Source organism: Copidosoma floridanum, unplaced genomic scaffold (assembly GCF_036245765.1).
Source record: "Copidosoma floridanum isolate Cflo_tuat_1 unplaced genomic scaffold, Cflo_Japanese_pri ptg000004l, whole genome shotgun sequence".
NCBI lineage: Eukaryota > Metazoa > Arthropoda > Insecta > Hymenoptera > Encyrtidae > Copidosoma > Copidosoma floridanum.
Window position 1 is genome coordinate 21,260,128 of NW_028321881.1, and position 23,744 is coordinate 21,283,871.

Consider the following 23,744-nt stretch of genomic DNA (forward strand, 5'->3'; position numbering starts at 1 on the left):
TCCAGCGTCTCTGCTCGCTGTGCAGGCCGCTGCGCGAGCAGAGAAATCTTGACCGTCATTGCGATCACACATTTTGTAGCTTCCTTGAGAAGCCCTTTCTTACCAGTGAATATTAAACATTTTCTTGTTAATGTTAACAAGCGTTTAATTACTTCACCTTCCTCCTCAACTCCTGGACACTGCAGCCATGGGACTGCCAACTCAAGCCGATTCATAGGCTACATACACATCATATCCCATATTGGTGACCCCGTAAATTTGAACATGCGCAACCTTCTAATAGCATCTCCGTATTCTCTACGCCTCGGGACAGCAACTAGCTTCCTCCCTCTCTTTCTCCGATTTGACCTCTGGTCTCGGTTGTGGCTAGAGCTTCTGCTCGCCTCTCTCTAGGACTCTACAAGAGCGTGGAGGATTCAGAGACCTTATCAACTATCAACTTCTTTCTCCCCTATCTTGCCTTCTGTTAATACACCACATCTCGCACGTCATACACACGTTACCGCGTACTTCTTACATATCGCCACCACTCCTACATCCGGCCATTTCGGCGTCGTAACTGGAAGGGGAGTGTGTGTGGGGACCCTCACTACCGCATGGTCACTACTGCTCTCCGTCTTTCTCCAACCATCCGCTAGGTGTCCAACCATTGAAGTTAACCTACTCGCAAGTGCCCGGATTTTCATGTTGGTTAATAATATATATAAGGGCGTTTAAGATTGAGCTAGGGTACCCCCACCGATATAGGTGTCTAAGGCAGGGAGCACGTCATCAGCCTTACTGATGAGTCCTGGCGTGCTCCCGGGACGAAACATCAAATAATCTTTTCTCTCTTATCCTGGCATCACTTGATCGTCATAATAGGCACTTGTGTTATAATATTACAATTTTTAATTTTCATGCGTCTTTGGCAATGCCCCTCCACTGCTGTGCTGTCTGCTCGACAGAACATCGATATATATAGCTATAAGATCTAGGGAAAAAGTTCCGATATTGAATCCGCCAAACCCAACGCTTGTCTACACGTAAAAATACCCTGCAGTATACGCCATCTCACGAGGCAAATGCACACGAGGCATTAAGGTGTCGACTGCACTGTCGTACACAGTGTGAAATTTTTTTGCGTGTACACGTATACACTCTCCATGTGCCCACGGCATAGAGGATTAGAGGTATAAGAATAGAAGAGAAAAGGAGGCGTGGTATGTGGCAGCAGAATTTGATACGTAACGGGACATCTGTCTTTGTCTGGCAGTTATGTTATTGGTCGAGTCCTACATGAGATTGAATCAACTGTAGGATTCAGGACGAAGAAGTAGCTAATAACGTGGCTTTGGCAACAAGGACAGATGCCCCGTTACACTTAATAATGCTGTCGCTGCTGCTTATGGGCTAGCATAGCGCTTTCCCCCTCTATTCTTATACCTCTATGGCCTGCGGCCTTATGGCTTATGGGACAAGGACAATTCTATCCTTCACCATAGACATATAAAAAAATGACTGCTCTTTCTTATTTACAGCACTGAAGCACAAGTGGTAAGAGACACAATATCGAACACGAATATCTGTCTCTTTCTCTCTCACGTTGCCTACGGCCTCAGGCGGGAGGTTGCATCAGCTGGCCTTAGTTTACTGACCCCCACCGTAAGCAATGTGCGAGAGAAACAGATATCCACGTTCGATATTGTGTCTTCTTTTGCTTGTGCTTCAGCGCCGTACATAAGAATGAGCAGCCTATTTTTCTCCCATGTCTATGTCTATGAGCTAGACATTCATTTTAGATTAGGAGCAGCAGGGTCCGTACCACATAACTATTTTTCTGTACATCGGCCTATGTTATAACACAGGCCTGTGAAGCAAAAAAAAGTTATTTGGTACGGCCCCAGAGACCAGGGGTGGTCAAAATTTTAATTAGCCGCCACTCTTACCATCTTATGATTGGTGGAGATCCGAAATATTTTTGTCATGTTACTGTGGTGAAGAGTTACGTAGTAGTTATATAGTTGTGCTGTATGATATTTCTTATTAACCAGCCGCAACTTACACCAATGGATATTACATGATTAGTTGTCGACCAAAAATTTCATTTGCGGAAAAATTAAAATGCACCTTGTACCCAAAAGACCCTCTACAATCTTGTCTTTAATACTCATCTAAGATAATAGATGAGACATTATAGATAACATCATAGATAAGAATACAATATCTATATTCTTGAAGGTCAAGTATAGATGTATGATTTTATGATATATGATATTGTATTCTTATCTTAAATGTTATATTTAATGCCTAATCTATTGTCTTAGATGATTATTATAGAGAAGATTGGGTAGGGAGTCTTTATTTTTGAAGGTCGATTTTCGGGTACAACATGCATTTTAATCTTGCCGCAAATGGCACTAAGGAGACCGGGGTAATCGGGGCCACCTGGGTCAACAGGCCACTGGATATATTCAACCATTTAATTGAGATAAAAATGAAATAAATTTTTTTTTTATTGAAATATATCTCTACTTACATGCCGTCAATAAAATAAAACTATAGAATAACTTTTTGTTAAATTTTTAAATAATTAAATTTGATAGTTAAAAAATTTGGAGGAACAGCTACATTATTAAACTTGCTTGAAGCGGAAAATACATCAAATCGATTCAAAATTGACACAAATTGAAAGTTTTAACCTCAATCTACAATCTGCTTTTTTTATTTTACCAAATATTATTTAGAAATATAATTATAAGTAATTTAAAATAGTCCTATTTCGGGGTGTGGTGGCCATCTCTCCAGGGTACAGTGGCCATCGAGTTTGTTGTTTACGTCAATACTGAGTCAGTCTGCTAATCTGCGGATCCTAACCTGAACTTTTTAATCGTACTTATAGCCAAAACAAAACAAACAGTGTCAGGTGAAAGTTATGCAGTACTTAAGTAAATAGTCATATTTCAAGTCAATTCGGTATTGAAGGTGCAATAATAATAAGTCATGGTGCGTAAGTATAAGAGAAAAACTGTGGATAAAGGCTGGAATGAATTCCAATTGCAATTACAACGATATACCGAAAAATATATATTTCTCTTTATTCTATGTGTATACTGACAGAAAAATATTTATGTCGATATACATACCCTATCAAAAACTTCAATGCTGAATCAATGCTGAATCAACGTTGGTTCCATGAATGACGGAACACTGAAATCAGTCGTAATTTACATTGTAGATTCAACACTGATTCAACGTTGAATCAGCGTTGATTCAGCGTTGATCAAAACGTTAAAATTAAATTTTAAAAAATTACAAAGTAGTATAATAACATTTGGAGCAGATATATTGACGGTTATGGAGGTACTATCCGTATGGTAACACCAAAACAGGGGGGTTCAGTTATTTGATGTTAAACTGTATTTAATAGCCATTATGTTTTTCTATTATTAAATTAACGTTTATATTAACGCTGATTCAACGCTGATTCAACGTTGAATCAGTGTTCATTCAACGTTGAATCATTGTTAAATCAACAATGTAAATTACGACTAATTTCAGTGTTCCGTCATTCATGGAATCAAGGTTGATTCAACGTTGGTTCAGTATTGATTTATCGCTAAAATCAACGTTGATTCAGCATTGATTCAGCATTAAAGTTTTTGATTGGGTATTTATTTATCGATCTGTTATGTAAGAAATTATTAATTTACATAAATTTTTAATTTTTAGACGTAAGTTAAGTAGTAAAATTCAAAATAACCTTTTAAATCAATGGCCACTGTACCCTGGGGTATGGCCACCTCTACCCCGGCCCTGGGTAAAATGTCCAGTTTGAGACGCATTCACTTTTTCATATTTAAACTACATTTATTATAAATAAATAAGTCAACAAATTGGATACTATTTCTACACATCCGGCCCCTTTTATTTGCGTTTTTTAAATTATTCTACAATCAAGTAGTCGTTTATAATAACGTGATAAAGTTAAGGTGGCCAGATTACCCCGGTACTTATAGAATAACAAATTTTTATTTTTTTTCCATTAGTATAAGTTGCGGCTGGTGAATAATAAAAACCATACGGCACTACTATAATTACCACATAACTCTTACCCACTATTACTATGTAATATGACCGAAATATCTCGGATCTCTTTGAATCATAAAGTTCCTTAATTCTGGTGAAAGTCTGAGAGTGGCGGCGGGTCAAAATTTCGACCTGAGCTCTTGGTCTATTAAGCCTAGCTAGGCCTGTATAACAGCCAAGATACGATTTCTGATATTCTGATCGGGCAGCTGTATAGGCTGTGCGCAGGCGGTTATCGTAGAGTATCACAGAATTTCGACGCTATAATAAACAAAATTATGTAGTATATATACAACTTTTTATTTAAAATAAAGTTGGTTAATTTTAATTCTGAAAGTGATTAATTGGGTTCAGTAGGAGAAATTGAATTTTTGGGGAACTGGTGACATTAAGAGCTCACCCCGGGCTCAAGGATGACAGACGTGCGAAGCAGGTGAACACAATGACGAGACAGTAAGTAAAAGACTTTAGATTTATTTGAATACCAATGTTTACTTTTACAAAGAAAAAGAACTTTTGAGAAACGGTCGTGGCTTGGAACGCAGCAGACTGGCGCGTGCCGTGGTCAATGCTGGTCGGGGCGAGATCCGCGAGTGAGGGACGCGGGCCGCACTCGCCACCTAAAGGTGGGCGCTCCATAGAGCTTTTCTTCCTGAATTTGGCGCGCTCTACCATTGTGCTCGCGGGATGAGCTGTTGTTACCTGCGCGTTTTTTGTGTTGCGCTTTGGCTAGCGGAAACCGCCACAGGGGCTCCCCGCTTAGTGCAGTCGGCCGTAGGCAGGCTGAAAGATACCCTTTTTTTTGGCCTTGGCCGCCTTGGGTGGCTCAGGTGTTGGCTGCGGCATAGACGTGGGGGCTGGTGGTGGCGTTGGCGGGCCTGGATTTGGTCCGGAGGTAGGCGAGGGTGATGCGGTCTCAGCTTGGCCGGAGACTGGCATGTCCGAGCGCTCCAGATATGCTGGCTTCAGGGTGTCCGTAGAGCAGGTGCGGGGGCGTCCGTTGACTTCAATGGTGAAATTCCGGTTGTCGATTCGTCGGATTACCTTGTGTGGTCCTGTGTAAGGTGGGTCCAACGGCTTTCTAATTGCGTCGACGCGCTTGAAGACGTGCGTGCACGCCTGCAAGTCGCGGAAAATGAAAGGCTTGTGCGGGGAGTCGTGCCTGGAAGCTTGGACTGGTTTGATGGATTCCTGTAGCTGACGAAGGCCTTGAATGAAAGACGGCGGGTCGGCATTTGGGTGGCTGGTGGTTGTGAAAAACTCTCCAGGCACTCGGAGCGTTGTCCCGTAGAGCATCTCGGCTGGGGAGGCTTGTAGGTCCTCTTTAAAAGACGTGCGCAGTCCTAGCAAAACCATTGGCAGGGCGTCAGGCCAGGGAATGTCCTCGTTGCACATTAAACCGGTCTTGAGCGTTCGGTGCACTCGCTCCACCATTCCGTTCGACTGTGGGTGGTACGGTGTGGTTCGGATGCGGTTAGTACCGAGCATCTTATTGAGCTCTGTAAAGAGCACCGATTCGAACTGTGCGCCCTGATCGGAGGTGAGCGTCAGCGGCGTTCCGAAATTTGTGATCCAATTGTCGACTAGGGCCTTTGCGACAGTAGAGGCTTGTTGATCCGGAATCGGAACTGCGACAGGCCATCTGCTGAAGCGATCGATGATCGTTAAACAATATTGTTGTCCCGCTGTCAGTGGCAGCTTAAGGAGATCGACGTGGATGTGGTCAAAACGTCCTTCGGGGGTGTCGAAATCACCGAGGGCCGACCGGTTGTGTCGATGGACCTTGGACTTTTGGCACTGCTCACACTGTTGCGCCCAGTGCGTTGCGTCTTTCCGCATCTTGGGCCACATTAATTTTTGCGCCACCAGGCGTGCAGTGGCTCTGATGCTGGGGTGCGCAAGGTTGTGGAGTACCTCAAAAGCCGTCCTGCGAAGCGTCTCAGGCAGGTAGGGGCGTACCACTCCCGTGGAGGTGTCGCAGTAGATGAGGTGACCATCGATGGTGAGAGGCTGAAGATCGAGGCGCGGGTCCGAGAGGAGGTGCTCGAGCTCTTGGTCTTCGGCTTGGGCCTTGGAGACGGTCTCCGGGTCGATGACTGAAGGCATAGCTATCGTGTTTACGCGTGAGAGTGCGTCAGCTACCACGTTGTCTTCGCCTTTGACATGGCAGAGGGTAACCTGGTGTTGAAGGATATAGTCGAAATGTCGGACCTGCCTGGGCGAAACCTTGTTTTAGGGCTGTCGGGCGGCGTAGACAAGCGGCTTATGGTCTGTGAAAACCGTGAAAGGGCGTCCTTCTAAGATCCGCTCGAAAGCTTTGATGGCTGCGTATATCCCCAGGAGCTCCTTGTCGTATACGGCGTAATTTTGTTCGGCCTTGGTAAGTTTCCTTAAAAAAAAACCAAGTGGCCTCTAGACACATTTTGGATGCTCCTGCTCTAAGGCAGCGCCGATCGCCGTGTCCGAGGCATCAGTTCTTAGGGCGATGGCAGTGTCCGGTCTGAGGAAAGTCGTCATGGCTGCCTTGGCCAAGGCTTGTTTGCTAAGCCGGAGAGCTGCGTCAGCTTCAGGAGTCCAAGACAGCGGGGCCTTTTTTTTCTTAGGCGGAAGGTCCTTTAGTAGATCGTTGAGAGGTGCCAGTATGTTGGTAGCCCCAGGGATGCAACGTCTATAGACGTTGAACATTCCCAGGAAACGGCGGAGCTCGGATGAGTCGTTGGGCTTCGGAAAATCCTCTACGGCCTTGACTTTGTGTTCTGGGGGGCGGACGCCGTCTGCTGAGACGACGAATCCCAGATACTCCACTTCGTCTTAACCAAAGACGCTCTTCGATGGGTTGATTCGTAGCCTCCTCTGACGTAGGACGTCGAAGAGTTGGCGCAGGTGCTCCAGGTGTTTCTCATGACTCTCGGAGGAAACCAAAATATCATCCAAGTAACACCGAGCGAACGGAAGTTCGCGCAGGACGTGATCCATGGTGCGCTGCAGAGACTGTGCGGAGTTGCGCAAACCCATAGATGTCCGTGTGAACACGTACAGGCCAAATGGCGTGGTGATCGCAGTCTTCGGGACGTCTTCCTCGGTGATCTCCACTTGATAGAACGCTTTCCTCAGGTCAATGACAAAAAAACCTTTCCTGTCACCTCCTGTAGGAGGTCCTCGATGACTGGAAGTGGGTACCGATCCGGTTTGGTACAGGAATTCAGACGCCTGTAGTCGCCGGTTACTCTCCAGCCTCCTTGGGCCTTCTCGACTAGGTGCAGCGGGCTTGCCCAGGGGCTAGATGATGGTCGCATGACGCCCTATTCCATCAGACGGCGAACTTCTTCCTTGGCAGCGAGTAGGCGCGGCCCAACCAGACGACGGGGGCGCTCGAAAACGGGAGGGCTCGTCGTGTGGATGGTGTGGAAGGCTGGTAGATCGGGAAGAGCGGCTGTGGTGGACTCCGGTGAGCAGATGTCTGCGAATTCTGCTATCAAGGTTTGGTAACGCTGAACCATGGTGCCAACCGGCTTGCGTGCCGGAGTAGTGACTACTGACACTGAGTGTATCGCTGCAGGCGTCAGAAGTCCGTGCGTGGAAAAATTCGTGACAAGATCCACGAGTTGCTGTTTCTTGACGTCCACAAGGTAGCCATGGTGGGACAAGAAATCAGCCCCTATGATGGCGACGTCCGTGTCAGCGACGATGAAAGTCCACGTGGCCGACCGACGGATGCCCAGGTTGAGCGTCAGCGTGTGAGTCCCGTAGGTGGCAATGGGCGAGGCGTTGGCTGCCGTCAAAGTTAGTGGCTGGCGCAGAAACTCTCGGCCTTTTACCAGGGCCTTCGGTAAAAGGGAGACGATGGATCCGGAGTCGATGAGAAAACGTGTGCGGGTCTGGCGGTCGTACACATGCAGGCGGTTTTCCGAGGGACCTAGATTGCCCACCTCCAGCGTTTGAGGCGGAGGGGGCTTTACCGGTTTCCCGACGTCGAAACGAAAGAGCAGGGAGAGCGACATGCTCGTGCGTCGGTCCCGAACCTCTGATGGTACCAGCACCAATCAGGGTGATCTGCTGGCGTCTGAGACCGACTGCGTTGGCCCCTGCCTCGAGACCTGGAACGACCTCTCTGCTGTAGTTGGGGTTGCTGCTTGTCGCTCACCAACTGGTTGAGCAGCTTCCTTAACTCGGCCATCTACTGCGCCAGGCTACTCCCTGCGGCCGACACCGAACTGTGGCCGTAGTCCAAGGGGGACGGGGACTGCGTCGATGGAGGGCGGCTGGTGACCGCGTGCACCTGGGGCAGGTTTTCGGTCAACTCGTTGGCCATGGCGCTTAAGTCATCGAGCGCAGCTGTCTTCATTATCCGGAGCATGCAAGTTATCTGTTGGGGCAAAAGACCGAACCACCTAATTTTCAATATTTCTTCGGTAACCTTATTTCCAGCGAGGGTTTTCATTTGACGCAGCAATTGTGAGGGTTTCAAATCAGCGAGCTGTAGACCCCCGAAAAGTTTACGAAGCTGAGCGTCAGCCGAGTCGGCAAAACGGGTAAGGATGGCCGTTTTCAAATCAGTGTACTGGTTATCTGCCGGCGGATTCGTGAGCACGTCGCTCAGTTCGGACACGGCTGGGCCCTCCAAAGCCGTGACGACTGCGAGGTACTTGGCTCGGTCGAAGGTTATGTCGTTGGCCTCAAAAACTGCCTCGATTTGTACAAACCATGCGGCCGGCGACTTGGCCCAAAAACGAGGGAGCTGGGGCCTGGGAGTCGTCATGGTGCGTGCTTGTTGTTGACCAGCGACTATCGGTGACGACGTGTCCTGGGTTGACGGCGGCTGCACACTGTTTGCGGGCGTGGGCGCGGTTTGCTGTAGTTGTGCGGCGCGTAGGTCTTGCTGAAACTGCGCCTCCTCCTTCTGTTGGAGTCGGCGCGCGTGACGTTCTTCGCGCGTTGACGACGTTTCCTTGCCGGCGTCGGCCAGGGTGGAAAAAGCCGATCCACCTACTCCAGCAACGTGCGCTTCTACAGAGCGGTGCGGATGCAAATTAGTCGCACTCGTTGGAAAGCGTGGCGAGAATTTGTGTCGCTGCAGCGTGAGGTGTACAACGTACGCAAACGGGCGAAGAAGAATCTCAAATTCGCGCCCGCGCACACACACAAAGCACTCGCGCTACACTGTCGCACACGGAGAGCATGAGAGAGAGAGAGAGAGAGAGGGAGAGAGTCATTAAGATGCACTTGCGAGGTTATGTTGCCAGCCTCGTGGTGCACCGTAGAGTCTGCCGTGGAGATGCTCCACGTCGTGCGACCAGGAATAACCCGCACTCACTCGCGGGAGGGGGATATGCAGGTGCGCGCACGTCACCTAATGCGATCGAGGCTCTCGAGCAAATCGCCGACCCAGGAGGGCAGCGTGCTCAAGCGTGAACTCGACGGCCGAGGGCAAATTGACCTGGACGGCAGGTCGTGGGTAGCGCGAGAGAATGAAGATTGAACACAAGGATCCGGCGAGCTAACTCGGTCGCGGCCACTTGCCTTTTTATTTGTTCGCAACGCTAAGTGTCTCACCTTTTTTTGTTTTTCCACTGAACAAAAGCACTGCACTGCTTACCTCGTGATGAGTATCCTGGCAGGATCGCCACTTTGGAGAACTGGTGACATTAAGAGCTTATTCCGGGCTCAAGGATGACAGAGGTGCGAAGCAGGTGAACACAATGACGAGACAGTGAGTAAAAGACTTTAGATTTATTTGAATACCAATGTTTACTTTTACAAAGAAAAAGAACTTTCGAGAAACGGTCGTGGCTTGGAACGCAGCAGACTGGCGCGTGCCGTGGTCAATGCTGGTCGGGGAGAGATCCGCGAGTGAGGGACGCAGCGTTGGGTTAGGCGGATTCAATATCGGAACTTTTTCCCTAGATCGTATATATAGCTATACGATCTAGGGAGAATGTTCCGTCGAGCAGACAACTCAGCAGTGAAGGGGCATTGCCAAAGACACGCGAAAATTCAAAATTGTAATATTAATAACACAAGTGCCTATCACCCAATGACCCGGTGCGCTAACTGGCCACTCTGTTAAATAAATAATTTTTAATAACACAAGCGCCTATCACCCAATGACCCGGGACGCTAACTGGCCACTCTTTTAAATAAATAATTATTAAAATAACACAAGCGCCTATCACCTCATGACACGGGGCGCTTACTGGTCACTCTGCTGAATAAATAATTATTAAAATAACACAAGCGCTTATCACTCAGTGACTTCGAGCGCTTACTGGCAACTCTGTTAAATAAATAATTTTTAATAACACAAGCGCCTATCACCCAATGACCCGGGGCGCTTACTGGCCACTCTTTTAAATAAATAATTATTAAAATAACACAAGCGCCTATCACCTCATGACCCGGGGCGCTTACTGGCCACTCTTTTAAATAAATAATTATCAAAATAACACAAGCGCCTATCACTTCATGACCCGGGGCGCTTACTGGCCACTCTTTTAAAAAAATAATTATTAATAACACAAGCGCCTATCACCTAATGACCCGGGGCACTTACTGGCCACTCTTTTAAATAATTAGTTATTAAAATAACACAAGCGCCTATCACCTAATGACCCGGGGCGCTTACTGGCCACTCTTTTAAATAAATAATTATTAATAACACAAGCGCCTATCACCCAATGACCCGGGGCGCTTACTGGCCACTCTTTTAAATAAATAATTATTAAAATAACACAAGCGCCTATCACCCAATGACCCGGGGCGCTTACTGGCTACTATTGAATAATAAATTATCAAGAAATTATAAGAGCGCCATTTAAAAAGATCTTTGTCGTACTAGATAGGCAATCAAAATTGTGATATGTTTACATATGTTATCGATCAACTTTTTATTATTTAATAGTGTTGCAAATAAGTGTCCTGGATCATCAGGAAAAAGGTGCTTGACATATTTATTAATAATTATTTATTTATTAGATTTGCAATTAGCGCCCCAGGTTATACGGTGATAGGCGCTTGTGTTATTTTAATAATTATTTATTTAAAAGAGTGGCCAGTAAGCGCCCCGGGTCATTGGGTGATAGGCGCTTGTGTTATTAAAAATTATTTATTTAACAGAGTTGCCAGTAAGCGCTCGAAGTCACTGAGTGATAAGCGCTTGTGTTATTTTAATAATTATTCATTTAACAGAGTGACCAGTAAGCGCCCCGTGTCATGAGGTGATAGGCGCTTGTGTTATTTTAATAATTATTTATTTAAAAGAGTGGCCAGTTAGCGCCCCGGGTCATTGGGTGATAGGCGCTTGTGTTATTAAAAATTATTTATTCAACAGAGTGGCCAGTTAGCGCCCCGGGTCATTGGGTGATAGGCACTTGTGTTATTAATATTACAATTTTGAATTTTCGCGTGTCTTTGGCAATGCCCCTTCACTGCTGAGTTGTCTGCTCGACGGAACATTCTCCCTAGATCGTATAGCTATATATACGATCTAGGGAAAAAGTTCCGATATTGAATCCGCCTAACCCAACGCTGGCAGGGACGCGGGCGCGGGCCGCACTCGCCACCTAAAGGTGGGCGCTCCATAGAGCTTTTCTTCCTGAAGATGGCGCGCTCTACCATTGTGCTCGCGGGATGAGCTGTTGTTTCCTGCGCGTTTTTTGTTTTGCGCTTTGGCTAGCGGAAACCGCCACAAATTTACCATTGTAAAGTTTGAAGTATACCTAGAATGATTAAGGCCAATGAAGATAAAAGTTCTGCAAATCCCCTGTTTGAAGCATGGATAAACGAATGGAGGCAAGAAGCTTTGGCTAGAAATTCTCCTGCAGTGCACTCCTTTCGGAAAGCTTTAGCTTCTCTAAAACAGTATCCGTTACGTCTGGAAACAGGGAAAGATTGCCATATCTTGCAGAACTTTGGACACAAGTTGTGTGGCATGATTGATAAGAAGCTGCAGCAATACAAAGAGGTCCAAAATTTGCCTGTAAACAACGCTGTGTCTTTATCTCATTTGAATAATGGAATTGAAACAAAAAGTTTAAGTTTCGGAAATTTAAAAAATGATAAATGTTCCTCATCTGATTTTCAGCCCTTAAGAGTTGAGTCCTCTTTAATTTTGACAAGTCAAATGTTATCTAAACAAGTAGTTAATTTGAAAAATACTGTGATTTGCGATATTAATGGCATAAATGATAGCGAAGCTTACAATTTCTTCAAAGATAAAGTAAATGTTTAAACTTTATTTTGTAATACCATCTTTAGAATAATTATTCAGTGGACTAAACTATTATGTTTAATAGCATGCCACAAATTATGTTAAGACTCGAGATAATACAACAATTGAAAGGCCGGGGTTGGTGAAGTCACTCAACTCATCAGAGGATTCAAATATTTTTTGTGAGGAAATTGTAGAACCAGATATGAAGGTATTTAAAATGACTGTTTTTTTCGGGATTCACAGAACTGCTGTAAAGACTCATGGTACTTACTGTAAAGTTGGCAGTAGATTTATAAAAATTTTGCATTTGTGTATCAAACTCACATCCAATGAAGCATAATTTGTTTTATAATCTTATCTTTAATTAATAATGTTTTTAAGCTTGCAACTCAAGTTACACCAAAGACAAAAGACCATCAACTTAATACAGACAAATGTAATGATGTCAAGACAGCAAGTCAAAAGGTTAAATGTTCACCTGCAGATAATGCGAATAATGAGATGTTCTTTTGGTCAAAAAACTTTAATATTGTGCTTTTAGTTGACATTCAAGAAACATGTGGGTGAGTTGGTTATGCTAAGAATTCAATGTATAAATATGATAAAAGTTTTGTATAAACAATTCAGAGTCCTTTTATGATTTTCAGAGCCAAAATTAAATCTCAAAGTTGTCACATTGGAACAGAGCTAAATAACATCGGAATTTCGTTTGAAACACGTAGTCTAAAAGTTGGTGATTTTACATGGATTGCAAGGTGTAGAGCTACGAGTAAGGAACTTATCCTGCCATATATTGTTGAAAGAAAAAGAATTGATGATCTGAGTGCTAGCATTATTGATGGAAGATACAAGGAACAGAAAGTACTCAATTTCTATATAAATATATATGATATTTTCATGAATAGAGAAAACTTCAATATTTAATTTGTAGTTCAGACTAAAGCAGACAGGCGTTAAAAATATCATTTACTTGATTGAAAGTTATGGACCAAATCATGGTATTATACCTGTACCATCACTCCTTCAAGCTTCTGCTAATTTGTTAATTCAAGACAACTTTATCGTCAAATTTACCCGTGATCGTAAAGATTCCATGCATTATTTGGCCAGAATGACAAATATAATCACAAAAATTTATCAGGTATAGCAGAAATAATATTTGAAAACATATACATTCACAAAAAAGTAATATTTAATGGTCAAGTGTGAAATGTCTATTGCTGCTACCTCTGTTTTGAAAAACCACATCGGAACGCCACATAGTAAAGCCACAAAGAAACGGGGGCGTGGGGGGGGGTCCGAAATAACGACAGTTCACTTCAATTTCGTAGTAATACTATGAATGTTCATTCTAGTGACGTGTACTTCGACGACAGCGATAGCTCAGTGCAACGACTGCTCACTATTTTTACATCCAATCACAAGGTAATTCACTTTGACTATCTGCTTATACTGCTTCATGATTGACTATCGAAGCAATGAGCAGTCGTTGCACTGAGCTATCGCTGTCGTCGAAATACACGTCACTAGAATGAACATTCATCTTTTACAATACAAAATTTAAGTGAACTGTCGTTATTTCGAGACCCCCCCCCCAGAAACAATTGGTTTTACCTCTTCGTTATCACGATTTTTCAAAAAAATCAAATGGTTTTTATACGCCTTTATTTAAGTAAAAGAAATATTATTTTTTCTTAAGTTTAGCTATTTTAAAATTTATAAACTTATTAACAATGATAATATAAATCAAACAATAGAATAAAGTGCCTTTGAATTGATTTGAACTTGGGCTAACAGATTCTTAGCTAAATATTTGATCTATTAACCCAGGATCAACTTGATTCTGGTATACAAATTTTCGTCCCTATTAGGTACAGAAGGGGGAGTCCGAAATAACGACAGTTTATTTCAATTTTGTAGTAAAACTATGAATGTTTATTCTAGTGACGTGAATTTCGACGATAGCGATAGCTCGTCGTGCAGTCTAGCAGTGCAACGACTGCTCGTTATTTTTACATCCAATCACAAGGCAATTCACTTTGACTTTCTGCTTATACTGCTTCGTGATTGACTATCGAAGTAATAATAAACAGTCATTGCCCTGGGCTATCGCTGTCGTTGAAATACACGTCGCTGGAATAATCATTCATAGTTTTACTACAAAATTAAAGTGGGATGTCGTTATAACGGACCCTCCCCCTCCCCCCCCAACAGAAGACAAAGTATTCTATTATTTATATTGTTACAAAATTGGTTCTTTAAATACAATCTAATAGTGTATAATATTTAAAACGAATAAAATAGATGATTGTTACTAATAATATGTGATAAAATGCTTGTTCCCAAGTTTAATTCGCTATGAAAATCGAAACTTAAATTAAATCCGCTAATTATACCAAAGTGATACACTCAAGGGGATGCATATATGCTCTACGGTACCGGCTGACCTCGATAACAGTTTTTCGTTTGACGTCGTTAAAACCAGTCGAAAAGAGTTTTCCCTTCCTGAATCACTAAAATTATTGAAAACAAAGAGCGGAACAGTCTTATCAGAGATGAGTAGAGAGATTGCTAACGCCAATGCTACGAGGTGAGACGACTTTTTAGCACTGATCGGGGCGACTCGCCACGGCCAGCCGTCGTACCAAGGCGCACATTTTTCGAGAGTGCGAGACTCGTATCGAAAAGCGTGCGCCTACGAGTAGAGGAGTTGATTCGCGTGGAAATGAGCACATAGGCGCACATTTTGGAAACACTTGGAAGGGGTGTACTGAATGTGTGCCTACGAGGAGAGGAGCGGAAATGTCGACTATAGCTTTATAGCTGAGTGCACAGCCAAAGCAAGCGACGACACAAGTTTTTCTCTTTAGACTGCAACCGAGTATATGTTATGTATATTTAACTGACTCTTGCTCTCTCGATCTTGCTCCAATGTTATTTATCAATCTGATTCAATTAAACCGTGGAACTAAATGCTCATCATTATATGCATAGAATTTGATTTCAAAACATTTTTTTTTTTATTTTTTCCGTACGTTTATACTTATTTTCAAACCCAGTATTATTTTGAAAAAATATTCAGCTATTTTTTTAAGGATGGCAGTTAGGCTATGAACACTAATTTATTATTTTTCTTCATCATAATTGCTATTAACTGTAATCTCACAATAATAAAATAACTTTTAGGATATGGGTGTAATTCTTAAATTTTAAAGCTCCTAAGAAATTATTAACATCTAACGTAAAAGAAAAAAATTAGAATGCACAAGGCACAGCTTACCTTTATTGTACTAATATCAAATATGAACATACATCCAATTATACAAAAATATTTATTTGCATTCATGTATTCTATTTTCTGGTTTGTATTTATTACGCTCCTTATAATTTATACTTTGTGGTTACAACTACTTGTAACATACAGTATCAATTTCAAAAAAATAAAAATTTTGAGCTTATACATAATTTTCATTAATTTTTAGTTTTTTTTTTTTTTATGATTTAGCTGTTCTGATGAATATTGTTATTTTAACAAACAATAATCATAATAATAAGGTTATAAACACACCCTCGAGCTATCCATTAAAATAGTTTAAAATATGTATTAACGAAAAACACCGCTTCTAACGCCTTAATGTAAAAAATAAAATCCTGACTATTCTGCATGATCCTCGTATGTTAGAGTTTCCCTTTTTTTTATTAACAAATGAATAATATATTTTTTTTTAATCCTTATGCCTTGAAAACTTGCCAATTGATTTCGTTTAATTATTGATCGGAATGCTATTTTATTATTCTTTTTGCAGTCTGAAATTAGGACTAAGTAAAATACTTGATTGGGGATTTAAAACAATTTTAAAAGTTGCAAAAATGTTTTCTATTGTGTTAACTAAATGTTTTTACTGATAAAAATTTAAACATGCACTTATTCGCAGTAGACACTCGGACGCTAATGATTCACCTTGATAATTTAGACCAATAATGAATTGTAGCTACGTAGCTCTTATTTATAATAGTACGTTGGACAAAAAGCTTTAACTGCTAATCAAAGAATCAATCTTAATATATAAGATCTGTTTTTCATTACTGTTCAGATTCTTGTTATATAATTTTCAAAGATATTAAGTTTTGATATCTATAACATACGCTAATTAAATCTTTGGTCGAAAATCATTATCTTATGATTAAAATTAAAATTACAAATTTGATCAATACAAGTATAGCTGCTATACCACAAAATTTTTTGTAACAAATAAAAATTTTTTAAAAAGCGTAAGCGCTAATCACGACACGACCCGGGGGGCTCACTGGTCGCTGAATTGAATTATAATAAATATTATAATAACACAAGCGCAAATCACAAAACTACTCAGAGCGCTTACTGTTCTCTTTATTTATTAATACTGAATTTAATAATTAGGCAAGCGCCAATCACCACACATCCTGGGGCGCTTGCTGGTCGTAAATTAAAATTATAATGAATATAGTCATAACGCAAGCGCCCATTACGACAAAACTCGTTGCGCTTACTGGTCGCTTAATTAATTTATAATAAACATAATAACGCAAGCACTAATCACCACACAACACGGAACGCTAACTGGCCCCTTAATTAATTTATGAAAAATGTAAAAATAAAACAAGCGCCCATTACGATACAACTAGGGTCTCTTACTGGTCGCTTTATTAAATCATGATAAATATAATATGAACGCAAGCGCCAATTACGACTCAATCCGGGGCGCTTACTGGATGCTGTGTTAATTAACACTACATGTAATAATAACGCAGGCGCCAATAACCGCACGATCCTTTGCGCTGACTGGTTGCTTGATTAATTTATGATAATTATAATAAAAATGCAAGCGCCCATTACGACACAACCCAGAGCGCTTACTAGTCACTTTATATATTAATAATGAAATTAATACTAATGCAAGCGCCGACCAACACCTAACTCGGATCGTTTACTAGTCCTTTTAATTAATATATAACAAAAATAATATGAACCTAAGGACTAATAACCGCAGAACCCAAAGCGCCTACTGGTTTCTTTAATCATTAATAAAATAACAAAAATAACACAAGCTCCAATCACCTCACAACCCGTTCCGCTTACTGTTCGCATTGTTAAATAGTGATAAAGATAATAATAACGCCAGCTTTCATCACTACACAACCCTTTTCGCTGAGATGTCGCTTTATTATCATATAATAAATTTAACAATAACGCAAGCGTTATCCACCACACAAACCGAGGTGCTGACTAGTCGCTTAATTAATTTATTATAGGTATAATACTAACGCAAGCGTCAATCACCACACAACCCGAGGCGCTTACAGGTCGCTTTATTTATTAATACTGAATTCAATGATAACCCAAGTGCCAATCAGTACACAATTTAAGGCGCTTACTGGTCGCTCTATCAAATAATACTAAAAATATTAATAACGCATGCGCTAATCACCACACTACCTGGCTGCTTACTGCTCGTATTATGAATTCTTAAAAAAAATAACTTAAGCGCAAATCACCGCACAACAAAAAAACCTTACTGGTAACTTTATTTATTGATATTGATTATAATAATAACGCAAGCTCCAACCACCAAACAGTCTTAGGCGCTTACTGAATGCCTAATTGATTCAGAATCAGCAAATAATAACGCAAGCGCCAATCACCACAGAACCCAGAGCGCTTTAATAATTACCCAATAAATTTATAATAAAAATTATAATAACGCAACCGCTCATCACCACACAACCCTTTGCGCTTAGTGGTCGCTTCATTGTCTTAAAATAAATATAATAATAACGCAAGCGTTATCCACCACATAAACTGAGGTGCTGACTTGTCACTAAATTAATTTATTATGAATATAATAATAACGCAAGCGTCAATCACCACACACACCCATGGCACTTACTAGTCGCTCAATACATAATTAATGGAAATCATAATTACGCAAGTGTTAATTACCTCAAAACCCAGGGTGCTGACTGGTCGCTTAATTAATTTATTATAAATATAATAATTACGCAAGCGTTAATTACCACACAACCAAGCGCTTAATTAATTTATAATAAGTATAATAATAATGCATGCGCGTTTCACCATACAACTTAAGGCGCTAATTGAACGCCTAATTAGTTCATAATGAGTAAAAAAAATAATATCGCAAGTGCTAAGTACCTCATAATTTTGGGCGCTTACTAGTTGCCCAATAAATTTGTAATGAAAATCATAATATGGCAAGCGCTAATTACTACACAACCCGGAGCGCTTACTGGTTCCTTAATGAATTTATAATAAATAAAATAATAACGCAAACTCCAATCACCACACAATCCTTTGCGCTTAGTGGTCACTTTATTATTTTATAGTAAATATATTAATAACGTAAGCACCAGATCATCAGCCACCCATTGCTCTTACTAGATCCTTAGCTAGTTTATAATAAGTATAATAATAACGCTAGTACCAATCACCACAGAACCTGGACCACTTACTGGTCCCTTAATCAATTTATAATAAATAGAATCATAGTGAAAGTGCCATTTACCACATAAGTCACCTTCTTAAATAATACAAAATATAATAATAACGCAAGCGCCTATCACAACACAACATAAGGCACTTACTAAACGCTTACTTAATTCATAATTAATAAAATAATTACGTAGGGGCCAATTACCACACAACCCAGGGCGCTTACTGGTCGCATTATTTATTCATACCGAATGAAATAATGATGATGCAAGCGCCAATTACCTCGCAATCTGGGTAGCTTACTGGTCGTATTACTAATTCATAATAAATATAGTAACGTGAGCGCAAATCGTTGCACAATGAAAGGATCTTTCTTGTCGCTTTAGTCATTGATAAATTAAGGGAACTATTACAAGCACCAAGTACTAGACAACCCAGAGCGCTTACTGATCGCTTTATTTATTTATACTAAAGATAATAATAACGCAAGCACCAATTACCACACGACTTAAGGAGCTTTTAGTCGCTTTATTTATTAATACTGAATTTAATAATAACAGGAGCGCCAATCACCACACAACCCGGGGGCGCTTACTAGTCCCTTAATTAATTTTTAATAAATATAATAACGCAAGCGTCAATCGTCACACCACCTGGGGACTCCAAGGATAAGAGTCAAGCTACCCGCAGCTGGCTCTCCATCATCAAAAATAATAATAAGGAATAACTGGAAATTTTATTACTGGCCCTTTTTGAGGCCATTATAAGTATTTACGTTCCCTACTTAACCATCAATCTTATCAGTTCTTTTAAGAGACACCTAAGTTTAAACTACTTTGCCAACAAATACATTTTTACAACCATTTCCGAAAACGATTCATCGACTAAAAGACCATGTAAAACCGGCCACTATCTAAACCAAGTCAGTCATTTCACTGGCAGACGTCACGAGCGGAGTTGTTCGTCGCAAGGCCGGGAACCCCGGTGACCGACGACGCTATATTACCCCCTCGACTCTAAGCATTCAACCAGGAATCACCGATCCTCTCCAAGGTCTGTGCTGGGCGAATCTAATAGCTATGGAGGAAAAATAAACTTTAGAAAACGGAACAGTCTCCAACGGGCAAGCATCACTAACCAATCTACCCACCTTAGATCACCAAAACAACTTAGTCTGCAAAAAAAGGTGCGTTAGACACTAACGTCTTCGGCATAGTACCAGGAGACGTTGGAAAACAGCTCTACAACTAGCTCCAACGTTTTAGATTTTGTAGTTTTCGTCCCGATCAGTGTGGTGCTACAATAACAGACCAGAGAAGATCACCCTGAGGTATAGAGGCTGTAGCGTTTGTTCGAAACTTCAGTCAAAAAAGAGTTTACTCAAGAATACGTCAAACTACATCGCCAACAAATATATTAGAACTTAACAAAGTGGACAAAAAATAGCCTTTTGGACTCACACAAGTCTTAACTATGCCAAAAGTTGCAAGAAGTTGAATTGAAAGAAAAACTTCAAATGCATCCAATGAATTCACTTTTAGGCGTCAAGAAACTGACGCAAAACATTTATCAAGATCAAAGCAGCAGCGTCAAAATTGACAATTAAAGAATCCGTTGCGTGAGAGATCAGCTTTTCATTGTACCCACACAGTAATAACTTAAATCCTCTGGATTTTTAAATAAGTAGAATGTGTATTTGTGTTTTTGTGGCGATAAAAAATGTAGTAATTAAGCTTTAGGACTTTGTTGCTCTGGTAGTCAAGTTGTGAAATAAGAAAAGACAAAATTTTTTTTAATTATTTATTTTTCGTGAGTTTTAAGTCTTTACAGCTTTTAATAAATAGCCCTTTTCGTAGATTATCGGAAGAAACTGCAAATCAACGGCTTTTTAGGGCCAACAGTTATTTTATGGCATAAGGTCCTGGAACACACGGTCCTTTTCAGTTAATAATATAATGATTATTACATAATAATATTTTTTTTGCTCCTTACAGCTTTTTATTTGACTAAATAAAATGTACGGATTTCGAACAAATATGTTTTTAATAAAAAAATTTTTGTTCTGAGAAGTGTCAGAAATAGATGTTAAACTTTTAACTGAAATCGTTTTACATGTCAACACACTACGGTATTCTATTTAGTTAGTCTTGGGCAAAGTCGAGACGACGGGCTGCTAGTAATGAATATAATAACGTGAGCGCAAATAATCGCACAACCAAGGGACCTCATTCGTCGCTTTAAGCATTAATAAAATAACAAAAATAACACAAGCACCAATTACCAGGCAACCCAGAGCGCTTACTGGTCACTTTATTTATTAATACTAAATATAATAAAAACGCAAGCACCAATCACCACATGACTTAAGGAGCTTACTCGTCGCTTTATTTATCAGTACTGAATTTAATAGTAACAGGAGCGCCAATCACCACACAACCCGGGGGTGCTTACTAGTCCCTTAATTAATTTTTAATAAATATAATAACGCAAGCGTCAATCATCACACCACCTGGGGCCCTGACTGGTCGGTTAATAAATTCATAACGAAAATCATATTATCGCAAGCGCCAATTACCTTTTGACCTGAGGGCCTTACTAGTCGCTATATGAATTAGTACTGAATTTAGTTATAATGCAAACGCCAATTACTACACAACTTAGGGTGCTTACTGGGTAGTGCGTAGAGGTGAGTACCGAATAGTTGCTTTGTTTCGGAACCTCTGGCTTTTTGAACGATTTCTGCTCGAATTACTATTCTAGGGTTGTTTTTTTGTGCAGATTAGGCAGGTTCCATATGTGCTTTCGTCATTGTGTCATTAGTACGCGGTGGTGGTGGTGTATATTTGAGGTGATTCTGTGGGTGCCTGGCTGCAAGTTGAATTTCCTAACCTATCTGCTAATAAGCTTGGCCGAGTCAGGTAGCCTAATGCTCGGCTGAATGATGGAATTGGGTTTCAAGGAGGTTGGAGAGGAGTTAGCCGGCCCGGCGAGGAAGCGACCTAAAGTGCACTGTGACGATGTTCAGCTTTGGATTGGTGATGCTTTTTAATGTCATGGTGACAATGAAACTAGTGTGCGTGACGTGCGTGTTAGGCAAAGTGGTGAATCGTCGCATGCGTCTAAATTCTTGTCAACCGAGGAAGTGTGCCGGGTACTGGATGATGTGTTGAAGGTGAAAGATAGCTTGTCAAAAGCGTTAAGTAATAAAAAGCACATGGCTACTTAACATGCGTTGCGAGATGCCATGAGAATTATTAGCGGTGCGGTCTCGAGCCTGGCGTTGGCGTATCTTGGCTGACTAGCGGCAGACGAAGCGTGTAAGAATGCGTGTACACTGATGCAAGAAAACCGCGAATGAGCGCCGGTTTGTCGTCGTACGCTGGTATTATTGCGGGCGCTCTGCGTTCCCGTCCCGGGCCGTTTCTTCTGCTCGCAGATCCGCGTCCCACACCTGTAAAGCCTCGTTCAAAGCATTTATTTATTGGTCCTACTACCGAGAGCATTGGTGAATACGAATCGTCGTCTGCAACCACGGAAAAGCTGACGCGAGTTAAATGTGTTCCATCAACATACGACCTTCGTGTGAACTAGGTTTCCTTGTTTGTCAACAAATCTGTTGTTATTGAAGCAGAGTGCGCAGATAAGGCTAAATTGAGGAGCTCATTTGAATTAGCGCAGGTGGGCCTGGAAGTACGCGATGAGCGTAAACTGAACCCGCGAATCTTAGTGAGAGACGTTCCAGTTGTATTAGATATTGAGCAAATGTTAAACTTATTCTTAAATCAAAATGTCCCTGAAATCAGAGAGAGTGAAAAAAAAATATTGAGGTTGTCTTTATGTATCCATCAAAAGATAGAAACACGCGTTCGGTTGTCGTAGAAATCCCCCCGAAGTTAAGAAAGCAATTTGCGCAATAGGCAGAATTTTCATGGACCTGTCTTCGTGTAGGTTCCACGACCGCGTCACAGTTCTATAATGTTATAAATCCCTAAAGTTCGCTCACATAGCTAGATAGTCCAAGAGTGCTGACAGCTGCGGGAAATTCGTGGGAGAGCATGTGACTTGCGATTGTATTCACACGCAGGCTCTGTGCTGTGTAAATTGTAAAGCCTCAAAGTAAGACTTTAATATACAGCATTCCGCGGATGACCGATATCAATGCCCTATTTTAATGGCAAGATTACAAAATAAATTAAGACAGATTAATCAGGATAATAGGCTATATAAGTATGTTGGTTACCTGCGCATTGGTCACATAAATGCACAGTCGATCTGCGCGCACATTGAGGTACGAAAATTAGCACAGGATATATCTATGCATTTTTAGAAGTGTATGAAACGTGGCTTGACAATAAATCACCGAGCGCTCGATTTTCAATAACAGGGTACTCTTTATAGAAATGACATGTAAGCGAGGCGGTAGGGGTTGCTCTGTGCATAGAATCATAAATCCGTGCAGGCGTTGTATTTCCGTCAAATTGCGGCTCTGTTTACGTTAAGAAGCCAGACTTCATCGGTGTCGAGATCTTATGTAATGCTAGACTATTGTTCGATGTGGTCTATAACGCAACGAAAGCGGTATACTGGTTGGAGGTTGAAGACGCCTTACTGAAATGCGGTGAAGGCTATGACGGAATTGTGTCAACGGGTGATTAAAATATCGACTGGGCGGAAAGTTCATCTTTGCAATGTACTCTTTGAGACTCGCTGTCTACTTTCTGGCTTGATGCTGTGCCATATAGCCCTACGCATCGCACGCGTAACTCTGCTACCACGATTGATTATATTTGCTTCAGCTACCCCGAGAGATTGCTTGCTAGTGAGCAGTTCGAGGTGCTGGGTATCTCGAGGCACGACGCATTGATGGCGATATTGTCTTTCGGAGTGTGAGAGTATGCTCCGAGGGTCTGCATGCGCCGTGATCGCCGGAGTTTAAGCTGCGAGAATCTTATGGTGGAGCTCACGGGCCGTAACTGG

General features: G+C 41.6%; 1 protein-coding gene across 2 annotated transcripts in view; it reads left to right on the top strand.

The window, feature by feature from the left end:
- The first annotated feature begins 11,707 nt into the window (after window positions 1–11,707).
- Window positions 11,708–23,744, top strand: part of mus81 (mus81 structure-specific endonuclease subunit) — a 42,204-nt gene continuing 30,167 nt past the window's right edge. Inside the window, exons 1-6 of one of the 2 annotated variants that reach the window (XM_089597352.1) lie at window positions 11,708–12,043; window positions 12,149–12,283; window positions 12,360–12,485; window positions 12,659–12,840; window positions 12,925–13,138; window positions 13,209–13,418. In XM_089597352.1, coding sequence (XP_089453478.1) covers window positions 11,789–12,043; window positions 12,149–12,283; window positions 12,360–12,485; window positions 12,659–12,840; window positions 12,925–13,138; window positions 13,209–13,418 — 1,122 coding nt within the window. In that variant the 5' untranslated portion in view covers window positions 11,708–11,788. Of the gene's footprint in view, window positions 12,284–12,359; window positions 12,486–12,658; window positions 12,841–12,924; window positions 13,139–13,208; window positions 13,419–23,744 lie in introns of both variants that reach the window. The other variant, XM_089597346.1, reaches the window with a different exon arrangement.